A 14,040-nucleotide genomic window follows, 5' to 3' on the forward strand; every position below is an offset into this window, starting at 1 on the left:
ACTTTTTCGCGAATCTTCGCGAATTTTTCGCGCGGTAAACCTTCGTCTCCGCGTCCTCCGTCCGACGAGCCTACTCTCGCCCGCACCCGTCGCCCCGTTCTCGAGCTATACGGCGACAAAGAAATCGCAAAATTTCACTAATTTGACGTCACCGAAAAAGGTACGGCCAACTGGGTTTAAAGGTATATCGCCTTTCCGAATTTTCCGGGAGCCCGTCGGGCCTTCGGCCCCGCTCGGCTCGGCTCGGCTCGGCTCGAGGTCGAGGTCGTCGGTAGCGACGATGGTGGCGGGGAGGTGCGCAATTGGTCTGTCATCGCCATCCCCCCCCAACCCCCCCTCCCCCTTTAAAATTAATGGATAATGTAAACCCGAACGTAGAGTCGGATTCGTAACCTCGAAGTTACAAGTCGATTCGCTCAACTATCAAGGGAGAGTAAACGCGGCGACTGTGGCGGCACTCGCCACCGATGCGAAGTCAGCATCACGAAGTTGGCGTTAAATTCGAACGTTTGAATCTGTTATTTTCTTTCCGGCCCTTTTCCGCCCTGAACCGTGGAAGCTCCGAAATTCGGGTTTCATTTTTAACGCGGCAGCTTATACCACCCGAGCGTTACCGACCACTGCCGGTGGTGGTCGGTAAATTATCCTCCGCCGAGGTCGACGCGCGTTACCGATGCACACGTAAAAAATTTTTCGCGAATTTTGGCGAATTTTTCGCGCGGTAAACCTTCGTCTCCGCGTCCTCCGTCCGACGAGCCTACTCTCGCCCGCACCCGTCGACCCGTTCTCGAGCTATACGGCGACAAAGAAATCGCAAAATTTCACTAATTTGACGTCACCGAGAAAGTTACGGCCAACTGGGAATTAAAGGTATATCGCCTTTCGGAATTTTCCGGGAGCCCGTCGGTCCTTCGGCCCCGCTCGGCTCGGCTCGGCTCGAGGTCGAAGTCGTCGGTAGCGACGATGGTGGCGGGGAGGCGCGCGATTGGTCTGTCATCGCCATCCTCCCCCCAACCCCCCCTCCCTTTAAAATTAATGGAAAATGTAAACCCAAACGTAGAGTCGGATTCGTAACCTCGAAGTTACAAGTCGATTCGCTCAACTATCAAGAGAGAGTAAACGCGGCGACTGTGGCGGCACTCGCCACCTATGCGAAGTCAGCGTCGCGAAGTTGGCGTTAAATTCGAACGTTTGAATCAGTTATTTTCTTTCGGGCCCTTTTCAGCCCTGAACCGTGGAAGCGCCGAAATTCGGGTTTCATTTTTAACGCGGCAGTTTATACCCCCCGCGCATACCGACCACTGCCGTTGGTGGTCGGTAAGTTATCCTCCGCCGAGGACGACGCGCGTTACCGATGCACACGTAAAAAATTTTTCGCGAATTTTCGCGAATTTTTCGCGCGGTAAACCTTCGTCTCCGCGTCCTCCGTCCGCCGAGCCTACTCTCGCCCGCACCCGTCGACCCGTTCTCGAGCTATACGGCGACAAAGAAATCGCAAAATTTCACTAATTTAACGTCACCGAAAAAGTTACGGCCAACTGGGAATTAAAGGTATATCGCCTTTCGGAATTTTCCGGGAGCCCGTCGGTCCTTCGGCCCCGCTCGGCTCGGCTCGGCTCGAGGTCGAGGTCGAGGTCGTCGGTAGCGACGATGGTGGCGGGGAGGTGCGCAATTGGTCTGTCATCGCCATCCTCCCCCCAACCCCCCCTCCCTTTAAAATTAATGGAAAATGTAAACCCAAACGTAGAGTCGGATTCGTAACCTCGAAGTTACAAGTCGATTCGCTCAACTATCAAGAGAGAGTAAACGCGGCGACTGTGGCGGCACTCGCCACCTATGCGAAGTCAGCGTCGCGAAGTTGGCGTTAAATTCGAACGTTTGAATCAGTTATTTTCTTTCGGGCCCTTTTCAGCCCTGAACCGTGGAAGCGCCGAAATTCGGGTTTCATTTTTAACGCGGCAGTTTATACCCCCCGCGCATACCGACCACTGCCGTTGGTGGTCGGTAAGTTATCCTCCGTCGAGGACGACGCGCGTTACCGATGCACACGTAAAAAATTTTTCGCGAATTTTCGCGAATTTTCGCGAATTTTTCGCGCGGTAAACCTTCGTCTCCGCGTCCTCCGTCCGACGAGCCTACTCTCGCCCGCACCCGTCGACCCGTTCTCGAGCTATACGGCGACAAAGAAATCGCAAAATTTCACTAATTTGACGTCACCGAAAAAGTTACGGCCAACTGGGAATTAAAGGTATATCGCCTTTCGGAATTTTCCGGGAGCCCGTCGGTCCTTCGGCCCCGCTCGGCTCGGCTTGGCTCGAGGTCGAGGTCGTCGGTAGCGACGATGGTGGCGGGGAGGTGCGCAATTGGTCTGTCATCGCCATCCTCCCCCCAACCCCCCCTCCCTTTAAAATTAATGGAAAATGTAAACCCAAACGTAGAGTCGGATTCGTAACCTCGAAGTTACAAGTCGATTCGCTCAACTATCAAAAGAGAGTAAACGCGGCGACTGTGGCGGCACTCGCCACCTATGCGAAGGCAGCGTCGCGAAGTTGGCGTTAAATTCGAACGTTTGAATCAGTTATTTTCTTTCGGGCCCTTTTCAGCCCTGAACCGTGGAAGCGCCGAAATTCGGGTTTCATTTTTAACGCGGCAGTTTATACCCCCCGCGCATACCGACCACTGCCGTTGGTGGTCGGTAAGTTATCCTCCGCCGAGGACGACGCGCGTTACCGATGCACACGTAAAAAATTTTTCGCGAATTTTCGCGAATTTTTCGCGCGATAAACCTTCGTCTCCGCGTCCTCCGTCCGACGAGCCTACTCTCGCCCGCACCCGTCGACCCGTTCTCGAGCTATACGGCGACAAAGAAATCGCAAAATTTCACTAATTTGACGTCACCGAAAAAGTTACGGCCAACTGGGAATTAAAGGTATATCGCCTTTCGGAATTTTCCGGGAGCCCGTCGGTCCTTCGGCCCCGCTCGGCTCGGCTTGGCTCGAGGTCGAGGTCGTCGGTAGCGACGATGGTGGCGGGGAGGTGCGCAATTGGTCTGTCATCGCCATCCTCCCCCTAACCCCCCCTCCCTTTAAAATTAATGGAAAATGTAAACCCAAACGTAGAGTCGGATTCGTAACCTCGAAGTTACAAGTCGATTCGCTCAACTATCAAGAGAGAGTAAACGCGGCGACTGTGGCGGCACTCGCCACCGATGCGAAGTCAGCATCACGAAGTTGGCGTTAAATTCGAACGTTTGAATCAGTTATTTTCTTTCGGGCCCTTTTCAGCACTGAACCGTGGAAGCGCCGAAGTTCGGGTTTCATTTTTAACGCGGCAGCTTATACCCCCCGAGCGTTACCGACCACTGCTGGTGGCGTTACCGATGCACACGTAAAAACTTTTTCGCGAATCTCCGCGAATTTTTCGCGCGGTAAACCTTCGTCTCCGCGTCCTCCGTCCGACGAGCCTACTCTCGCCCGCACCCGTCGACCCGTTCTCGAGCTATACGGCGACAAAGAAATCGCAAAATTTCACTAATTTGACGTCACCGAAAAAGTTACGGCCAACTGGGAATTAAAGGTATATCGCCTTTCGGAATTTTCCGGGAGCCCGTCGGTCCTTCGGCCCCGCTCGGCTCGGCTCGGCTCGAGGTCGAGGTCGAGGTCGTCGGTAGCGACGATGTTGGCGGGGAGGTGCGCAATTGGTCTGTCATCGCCATCCTCCCCCCAACCCCCCCTCCCTTTAAAATTAATGGAAAATGTAAACCCAAACGTAGAGTCGGATTCGTAACCTCGAAGTTACAAGTCGATTCGCTCAACTATCAAGAGAGAGTAAACGCGGCGACTGTGGCGGCACTCGCCACCTATGCGAAGTCAGCGTCGCGAAGTTGGCGTTAAATTCGAACGTTTGAATCAGTTATTTTCTTTCGGGCCCTTTTCAGCCCTGAACCGTGGAAGCGCCGAAATTCGGGTTTCATTTTTAACGCGGCAGTTTATACCCCCCGCGCATACCGACCACTGCCGCTGGTGGTCGGTAACTTATCCTCCGCCGAGGTCGACGCGCGTTACCGATGCACACGTAAAAACTTTTTCGCGAATCTTCGCGAATTTTTCGCGCGGTAAACCTTCGTCTCCGCGTCCTCCGTCCGACGAGCCTACTCTCGCCCGCACCCGTCGACCCGTTCTCGAGCTATACGGCGACAAAGTAATCGCACAATTTCACTAATTTGACGTCACCGAAAAATTTACGGCCAACTGGGAATTAAAGGTATATCACCTTTCGGAATTTTCCGGGAGCCCGTCGGTCCTTCGGCCCCGCTCGGCTCGGCTCGGCTCGAGGTCGAGGTCGAGGTCGAGGTCGTCGGTAGCGACGATGGTGGCGGGGAGGTGCGCAATTGGTCTGTCATCGCCATCCTCCCCCCAACCCCCCCTCCCTTTAAAATTAATGGAAAATGTAATCCCAAACGTAGAGTCGGATTCGTAACCTCGAAGTTACAAGTCGATTCGCTCAACTATCAAGGGAGAGTAAACGCGGCGACTGTGGCGGCACTCGCCACCTATGCGAAGTCAGCGTCGCGAAGTTGGCGTTAAATTCGAACGTTTGAATCAGTTATTATCTTTCGGGCCCTTTTCAGCCCTGAACCGTGGAAGCGCCGAAATTCGGGTTTCATTTTTAACGCGGCAGTTTATACCCCCCGAGCGCATACCGACCACTGCCGCTGATGGTCGGTAACTTATCCTCCGCCGAGGTCGACGCGCGTTACCGATGCACACGTAAAAACTTCTTCGCGAATCTTCGCGAATTTTTCGCGCGGTAAACCTTCGTCTCCGCGTCCTCCGTCCGACGAGCCTACTCTCGCCCGCACCCGTCGACCCGTTCTCGAGCTATACGGCGACAAAGAAATCGCAAAATTTCACTAATTTGACGTCACCGAAAAAGTTACGGCCAACTGGGAATTAAAGGTGTATCGCCTTTCCGAATTTTCCGGGAACCCGTCGGTCCTTCGGCCCCGCTCGGCTCGGCTCGAGGTCGAGGTCGTCGGTAGCGACGATGGTGGCGGGGAGGCGCGCGATTGGTCTGTCATCGCCATCCTCCCCCCAACCCCCCCTCCCTTTAAAATTAATGGAAAATGTAAACCTAAACGTAGAGTCGGATTCGTAACCTCGAAGTTACAAGTCAACTCGCTCAACTATCAAGGGAGAGTAAACGCTGCGACTGTGACGGCACTCGCCACCGATGCGAAGTCAGCGTCGCGCAGTTGGCGTTAAATTCGAACGTTTTGTTCGGCGTCGACCGACGGTCGGAGGCGCCTGACGCTGGAACCGCTCAGTAATGAGCGCGCGAGGACGGCAATGAAGAGGATCGTGAGAATGAGGGAGGAAAATTACCTTCAGAGTGAAGTTCACACTGCACTTTATTGAAATTGGAGCTATGAACAGTCGTCGACGAATCGCAATTCGGAAATCTTGATCGTGCGAGACGTCTGCCTTTGAATCGCGACGGAAATCTTGTGCGACTCCTTTACGAGGGCCGCCGCGAACGGAGATCTTCACCGCGTTCGGAGGAAAATCTTGACGCGGGCAGACGCACGAATCGCGACGCGAAAGAAGACAGCTCGAAGGCAACTCCAGACGAACTTCGAAGAAGAGTTGCGATATAGAAAGCGCAGTGATTGTCGCAAACGTAAAGAAGATAGATTGATAAGCTTGATTCGGAGAACTGAGTCGAACAGACGAGGCGCCGTCGAAGGAGGGCCTTTAAATATTCTACGAAACGGCAGGCGGGGTCGCACGCGATTGGTTCCGGATCGATCGCATGATCCGGTAAGACGCAACGTTAGAGATTCAAACTATGGGATTTACCGGCGATGGGCGCTTACAAACACCTCGCGGCCGTACGCAACGGTAGCGAGCGATCGCTACGCGACTCTAAACATTATGAAAAACAGCCAGAGCAAGTGTAGCTCGACGGTTGGCGTAACGGCCGGCAAATCCCATAATTCGAATCCCGAACATACCGCCCGCCTCGAAACACTAGTTTCGAAACGCATCGAAACCGCATGACAGAAATGAGATGACGGGGGGATCGCGACGACGAGACTTAACGATAAAGGGAATGCGTGTTACAATACCCGCACGCTAGACCCAAATTACGCAAACCGGTGACCGCCTGCCGGAGACAAGTAAACAGAATTGAGAGATGAAGGTAACGAAAATGACGAATGAAGTAAACATGCCGAAACGGACCGCCCGCCGTGACGACGCGAGGGCATGACGATTTAATAACTTGATTGCGCAAGAGCGACGATCCGCTAAACGAGTACGCAAAACGAATGCCGATTGAACGACGTTTACAGACATTTATTTATACAGATATCGCAAGAGGTAGGGAACTCACGTACATTTGTGGAGATAGAGCGCACAAGTTGCAGGGAACGCTCGAACGAAGCGCGAGATATCTACCGATTTGTAGTTTATCGGAAGATGTGACAAGGGACGCGTTTAGCTTAGTCCTCGGAATTGCAACTGACGGGCAGAGGGCACAATTTAACGATTGGCCTTTTAAAGCACGAGGTCGCAGTTCTTACGGTGACTACTCGAATATGATTGTCGTCGCCCGGATGCGTTTGTACGATTCGTCCGAGTTCCCACTTGCACGGAGGTAGTGTCGAGTTCTTTATGAGAACGAGCTGTCCGATCGAGATGGAAGGGCGAGGGCGACGCCACTTTCCGCGTTGTTGGAGCGTATTGAGATAATCCGTGCGCCACATTTTCCAAAATCGCTCTGTCATGTGTCGGACTAATTGCCATCGCGAGAGACGATTTTCGGCGAGGTCCAGCAGAGACGGTTCCGGAGGGGTTGTAAGGGCAGACCCGATGAGGAAATGACCTGGTGTCAGCGGAGCGAACTCGTCGAGAGTATCGGACAGAGGAGCGATGGGTCGTGAATTTAAACATGCCTCGATGGCACAAAGTAACGTCGTGAATTCCTCGAATGTGAGTGTCCGATCGCCGAGAACTCGTCGAAGATGGTGCTTGACACTTTTAACTCCTGCTTCCCACAGTCCGCCAAAATGCGGAGCAGATGGGGGAATGAAGTGCCAAACGATTCCGTCACCGGCAGTTCGATTCTGAAATTCGGGATCTCGAAGCGCGGCGCGATACGACATTGTCAACTCCTTATTTGCGCCGACGAAAGTGGTTCCGTTATCAGAATACATGCTTTCGGGTAATCCGCGACGGGAACAGAAACGAACATACGCATTGAGAAAGGCTGAGGTGGAATAGTCCGCGACCAATTCCAGATGCACGGCCTTGGTGGCCATGCAGATAAATAGCGCGATGTAGGCTTTTCGGGATGTTATCCCACGACCAGCGGAGGCACGGATGTGGACGGGCCCCGCGTAATCCAGCCCGCAATGCGAAAAGGGTTTTTTCGGCGGGGAAACTCTCGGGGCAGGAAGGTCTCCCATGATCTGAGTCGGGAGGGCGGCCCTTTCTCGGACGCACCTGACACAAGCGTGAATGACGGCCTTTACCTGACTCCGACCTCGGAGAAGCCAGTATTCTTGACGAATAATATGGAGGGTGAGCTGCAACCCGGCATGCAGAGCTCGTGTGTGAGCTTGTTCAATGATAAGGCGAACCAGCGGATGGGGAGGTAACAGAATTGGATGCTTCGATTGCACTGGGAGAGGGGCGTTGCGAAGACGACCCCCAACGCGAAGCAGTCCGTCTTCGTCGAGAAACGGGTTGAGAGATTCAAGAGAATCTCCTCGAGGTAGTGGTTGACCACTGGAGAGAGAGGCGATGGTATCGCCAAACTGGGCGGTTTGAATGCGTCGCAACCAAAAGATTTTGGCAGCGGTGCATTCGAAGGCGGTTAAGGCGCGTCCTTGAGCAGAGTTTGAATTGGGACGGCGAAAGCGACGGGAATTACCGACGAAACGGTTAATATAAGCCGTTACTCGAATGAGTTTGGGCCAATTTGAGAAGCGGGATTCTAAATCCCAATCGGGAGAAGGAACCATGCTGTGAAGCACGACCTTTAACTCGGACGAATCTTCTGCGGGAGGTTGTCGAAGTTGCTGAGGCCATTCCGTGGGATTGCAGCGAAGCCAAGAGGGGCCATGCCACCAAAGGCGAGAATTTATTAATTCGTCGCTTAGAAGTCCGCGCGACGCGCAGTCAGCGGGATTGTCCGCTGTCGGAATATGATGCCATATAGCTTGAGGGAGACGAGATTGTGCATCTGCAACCCGGTTGGCGACGAACGTCTTCCATTTGGAGGGGTGAGACTGCAACCACGCTAGTGCCACTGTCGAATCAGTCCAACAGTAGCATGGAACATCGAGAAGGTCAAGGGAGGATGCAACAAAGTTCATCAGACGAGTCAGAAGGACGGCAGCTTGCAATTCAAGTCGAGGGATGGTCAGAGGTGTCAATGGGGCGACCTTTGACTTGCCAGCAAGCAGAGAGACATTTATGTGTCCGTCAACGGTGGTACAGCGGACGAAAACGACGGCGGCGTAGGCCACCGTTGAAGCGTCTGCGAAACCGTGGAGTTCGATCTGTGAGGCATCTGGAACCGACCCGATCCACCGTGCTATTTGGAGTCCGTTTAAAAGAGGAAATTTGGAATAGATGGATTTCCATTGTTCATAGGACTGAGTCGGGATGGGGTCGTCCCATCCGAGACGAAGGCGCCACAATCCTTGAATGAGGATTTTCACTCTAATGATAGCGGGAGTAACCCAACCGAGAGGGTCGTACAGTTTCGCGATGGTCGAGAGAATAGCGCGTTTCGTGGACGGTATCGGCGCGGATAGATTTACGTTAAATTGAAATGAATCACGAGAAGGGTTCCAGCTTATCCCGAGGATTTTGACTCGATCGTCGGGAGCAAGAGTTTTGGAGCAGGCTAGTCCATGATCTTCCTGATCGATGTTGGAAAGAAATTCGACCGAATTACTGGCCCATTTTCGCAATTTCATTTGACCGCATTGGAGGAGATGGACTAATTGATCACGGGACTGACGAATCGCCGATAAATCGTTGCCGCCGTAAAGGACATCGTCGACATAAATATGAGACTGAAGAACGGGAACTGCGAGCGGGAACCGTTTTCCTTCATCCTTAAGGAGTTGTTGCAGAACGCGGAGAGCTAAAAATGGGGCACAGGTCATGCCATACGTCACGGTCAGTAATTGGAATGCCTGTGCATCCTCGGAGAGGGCTGATTTCCAGAGAATACGCTGATAGTCAACGTCGCGTTCGTCAACCAGAATCTGGTGGTACATTTTGGTAATGTCCGCTGTATAAACGAACCGGAATGTTCGCCATCGAAGTATGATGGCAGAGAGATCAAGCTGTAATTTGGGACCGGAAAAGAGGTGGTCATTTAGAGTGGAATCGTTTGAAGTGACGCTGGATGCGTTAAAAACAACACGGAGATGTGTGGTTACGCTGTCAGCGCGCAGCACTGGATGGTGCGGAATGTAAACACACTGAACAGGCGAGGACGAAACGGGCGCAGGACGCATGTGTCCGAGAGACTCATATTCTTTTAGAAACTCTTTATATTCCACTGCTAGGGATGGTTGGAGCAGAAGTTTCCGATGGATGGACTGCAGGACTTTGTCCGCAGCACCGCGAGAATGGCCAATATCAATTGGAGGGCCAGTACGGAACGGGAGACGGACTATGTACCGCCCATCAGAAGCTCGCGATGTGTGCTTTTGAAAATGCTGCTCACACTGTTCGTCCTCCTTGGTAAGTAGGGACTGCGAGGGGATTTCCTCAATCTCCCAGAAACGGCGCAGCTCGCTCGATAGTGTGTCGTCTTGGACACAGTGATGCATCGCAATGCTGGAGCTGGCACAAGGTCGTGGGCCGTCAAGCGACAGAGGAGAGAAAGGGCCAGAGATGACCCAACCAAAAATGGTGTTTTGGGCAATAGGTTGCCCGCTTGAGCCTTTCCGTAGACCGTCTAAAATTATTTCAGAATAGACGTCTGCGCCGAGGAGGACATGAATCGCGGCCGAATTTGACGGATCAGAATCGGCCCACTTGAGATCGGATAAATGATCGAGAGTTCGACTATCCTGAATGCGCTTCGGCATGTATGTCGAGAGAGATTTTAAGACGAGCGCGGTGGTCGAAACCGAAGGGCTCGAGGAATTGCGAGGAGCGATCTGGAGGCGCACGGCGTGGCGCAACGTACCAACATGGACCCCGCCGACGGCAGATATGGTAGCCGAGACGCGAGTGCGTTTCGCACGTAAGAGGTGCACCATGGCTTCGGTTATGAAACTAGCTTCTGAGCCTTGATCAATCAAGGCTCGGACTGTGATGCAGCGACCTGACGGAACTCGTAGTTGCACCCATGCTGTGGCCAAGAGAATACCTGAGGGCGAGGCCGCGAGGGTGGAAGCGAAATGAGAGTTGACCTCGGTCGGCATCGAGGTGGCTGTAGATGATTCTGGAGGTGACGATGATGCGGAAGAAGTCTCTAAATGCAGCAACGAGTGGTGACGTTTTTGACAGAATCGACAAGAGTATTTGCTGGGACAGTTTCGAATGGAATGACTGTGACTTAAACAATTAAAGCAACGCGAGAACTTTTGAACAAGTTCGCGCCGACCGTTGGGGCTTTGAGCCGTGAATGTCGGGCAAGCGCTGAAACTATGAGAAGCTTGACAGACGGGGCACGAAGGGCGCGAAGGGTTCAAGGGTCGTGAAGCGGTCGCAGCATGAACTCGAGATGAACTGGCGGCGGGATGACTTGTGGCTTTAGGACTCTTAGAGGTCGTGGTGTCGGAATCGAGCGCAAATTCCTCCAAACCGCGAGCACGTGAATCAAGAAATTTCGAAAACGTCTTGAACGACGGCGGCGTTACGTCGTCGCCAAGTTTGAGTTTCCACGCCTTCCGCGTCGAAGAGTCCAACTTTTGTGACACAATATGGACCAGGAAGTCGTCCCAAAAATCGTCTGGTTTGCGCCCGAGCTTCTTTAGGGATTCGACGGTGACGCAGACACGATCGCGGAGATGCTGGAGGTCCGTGGCTGATTCGCGAGAAAGCGCGGGAAGCGTAATTAACTGCGAAAGATGCGCGGTGATTATGCGCCTCGGATTATTAAACCGCGCCGTAAGCGTATCCCAAGCGATTTTAAAATTATCTTCCGTGATTGACAAAGTCGAAATACACTCAAGCGCGGGACCCTGCAGAACGGACACCAAGTGATGGAAACGCGTTACATCGTGTAGCGTAGAATTTTTAATAATAAGCGCGGTGAATTTATCGCGGAAGGCTTCCCAGATCTCGTACCGGCCGTCGAACTGCGGTACCTTGATCCGGGGAAGCTGCGTCTCTGGGACTGACGGACACGCTTGTCCGTCGCCCGCGGAGTTAGGCTGACTTACGGTGGCGGTGGTCAGCGCGTCGAGTTGGTTGTTCATGAAGGCTAAAGCGTCCAAGTACACCTCCTCCGTAGCTGCAAATTGGTCGTCCTTGAAGTAAGGAAGCTTGGCTCGTTCCTCCGATTTGATAGTGGTGAAGAGTCGCGAATGACCGTTCTCGAACCTCCGCCACTGCTCCTGAAGGTGGACAATCCTCGTCCGCAGAGTGGATTTTGTCCAGTTGTTCTTCCCCAGCTTTTTTAAGTTGGTGAGAGCTCGTTCTATAGCTTGCTGGATTTGAACGTGGGCTTCTACGTTGTCTGCCATGATATGACACTCTCGTCCACTCCCTCACTTGCCTGTTCGTCACGATCCGGCTCGAAGGACCAAAATGTTCGGCGTCGACCGACGGTCGGAGGCGCCTGACGCTGGAACCGCTCAGTAATGAGCGCGCGAGGACGGCAATGAAGAGGATCGTGAGAATGAGGGAGGAAAATTACCTTCAGAGTGAAGTTCACACTGCACTTTATTGAAATTGGAGCTATGAACAGTCGTCGACGAATCGCAATTCGGAAATCTTGATCGTGCGAGACGTCTGCCTTTGAATCGCGACGGAAATCTTGTGCGACTCCTTTACGAGGGCCGCCGCGAACGGAGATCTTCACCGCGTTCGGAGGAAAATCTTGACGCGGGCAGACGCACGAATCGCGACGCGAAAGAAGACAGCTCGAAGGCAACTCCAGACGAACTTCGAAGAAGAGTTGCGATATAGAAAGCGCAGTGATTGTCGCAAACGTAAAGAAGATAGATTGATAAGCTTGATTCGGAGAACTGAGTCGAACAGACGAGGCGCCGTCGAAGGAGGGCCTTTAAATATTCTACGAAACGGCAGGCGGGGTCGCACGCGATTGGTTCCGGATCGATCGCATGATCCGGTAAGACGCAACGTTAGAGATTCAAACTATGGGATTTACCGGCGATGGGCGCTTACAAACACCTCGCGGCCGTACGCAACGGTAGCGAGCGATCGCTACGCGACTCTAAACATTATGAAAAACAGCCAGAGCAAGTGTAGCTCGACGGTTGGCGTAACGGCCGGCAAATCCCATAATTCGAATCCCGAACACGTTTGAATCAGGTATTTTCTTTCCGGCCCTTTTCAGCCATGAACCGTGGAAGCGCCGAAATTCGGGTTTCATTTTTAACGCGGCAGCTTATACCCCCCGAGCGTTACCGACCACTGCCGGTGGTGGTCGGTAACTTATCCTCCGCCGAGGTCGACGCGCGTTACCGATGCACACGTAAAAACTTCTTCGCGAATCTTCGCGATTTTTTCGCGCGGTAAACCTTCGTCTCCGCGTCCTCCGTCCGACGAGCCTACTCTCGCCCGCACCCGTCGACCCGTTCTCGAGCTATACGGCGACAAAGTAATCTCAAAATTTCACTAATTTGACGTCACCGAAAAAGTTACGGCCAACTGGGAATTAAAGGTATATCGCCTTTCGGAATTTTCCGGGAGCCCGTCGGTCCTTCGGCCCCGCTCGGCTCGGCTCGGCTCGAGGTCGAGGTCGTCGGTAGCGACGGTGGTGGCGGGGAGGTGCGCAATTGGTCTGTCATCGCCATCCTCCCCCCAACCCCCCCTCCCTTTAAAATTAATGGAAAATGTAAACCCAAACGTAGAGTCGGATTCGTAACCTCGAAGTTACAAGTCGATTTGCTCAACTATCAAGAGAGAGTAAACGCTGCGACTGTGGCGGCACTCGCCACCTATGCGAAGTCAGCGTCGCGAAGTTGGCGTTAAATTCGAACGTTTGAATCAGTTATTTTCTTTCGGGCCCTTTTCAGCCCTGAACCGTGGAAGCGCCGAAATTCGGGTTTCATTTTTAACGCGGCAGTTTATACCCCCCGCGCATACCGACCACTGCCGGTGGTGGTCGGTAAATTATCCTCCGCCGATGTCGACGCGCGTTACCGATGCACACGTAAAAACTTTTTCGCGAATCTTCGCGAATTTTTCGCGCGGTAAACCTTCGTCTCCGCGTCCTCCGTCCGACGAGCCTACTCTCGCCCGCACCCGTCGACCCGTTCTCGAGCTATACGGCGACAAAGAAATCGCAAAATTTCACTAATTTGACGTCACCGAAAAAGTTACGGCCAACTGGGTTTAAAGGTATATCGCCTTTCCGAATTTTCCGGGAGCCCGTCGGGCCTTCGGCCCCGCTCGGCTCGGCTCGGCTCGGCTCGAGGTCGAGGACGTCGGTAGCGACGATGGTGGCGGGGAGGTGCGCAATTGGTCTGTCATCGCCATCCCCCCCCAACCCCCCCTCCCCCTTTAAAATTAATGGATAATGTAAACCCAAACGTAGAGTCGGATTCGTAACCTCGAAGTTACAAGTCGATTCGCTCAACTATCAAGGGAGAGTAAACGCGGCGACTGTGGCGGCACTCGCCACCGATGCGAAGTCAGCATCACGAAGTTGGCGTTAAATTCGAACGTTTGAATCTGTTATTTTCTTTCCGGCCCTTTTCCGCCCTGAACCGTGGAAGCGCCGAAATTCGGGTTTCATTTTTAACGCGGCAGCTTATACCACCCGAGCGTTACCGACCACTGCCGGTGGTGGTCGGTAAATTATCCTCCGCCGAGG

The 14,040-nt window shown here is 53.2% G+C and overlaps 1 protein-coding gene across 1 annotated transcript; it reads right to left on the bottom strand.

The window, feature by feature from the left end:
- Positions 1 to 8,478: 8,478 nt before the first annotated feature.
- On the bottom strand, positions 8,479 to 11,722 carry LOC143219755 (uncharacterized). Its single transcript, XM_076445633.1, has 3 exons — positions 9,461 to 11,722; positions 8,972 to 9,364; positions 8,479 to 8,577 (listed from the first exon to the last, which is right to left on the bottom strand). Exons 1-3 carry the CDS (start codon positions 11,720 to 11,722, stop codon positions 8,479 to 8,481), a joined length of 2,754 nt encoding a protein of 917 aa, XP_076301748.1.
- Between the last annotated feature and the right edge of the window lie 2,318 nt (positions 11,723 to 14,040).

The sequence above is a fragment of the Lasioglossum baleicum genome, unplaced genomic scaffold, assembly GCF_051020765.1.
Source record: "Lasioglossum baleicum unplaced genomic scaffold, iyLasBale1 scaffold0067, whole genome shotgun sequence".
NCBI lineage: Eukaryota > Metazoa > Arthropoda > Insecta > Hymenoptera > Halictidae > Lasioglossum > Lasioglossum baleicum.

Coding starts and splice junctions, on each gene's coding strand:
- LOC143219755 (XM_076445633.1), bottom strand. CDS start 11,722: ATGGCAGACAACGTAGAAGCCCACGTTCAAATCCAGCAAGCTATAGAA. Junction 9,365..9,460: donor CAGTGCTGCGCGCTGACAGC/GTAACCACACAT, acceptor CCCAAATTACAG/CTTGATCTCTCTGCCATCAT. Junction 8,578..8,971: donor AAATGAAATTGCGAAAATGG/GCCAGTAATTCG, acceptor GGTCGGTTCCAG/ATGCCTCACAGATCGAACTC.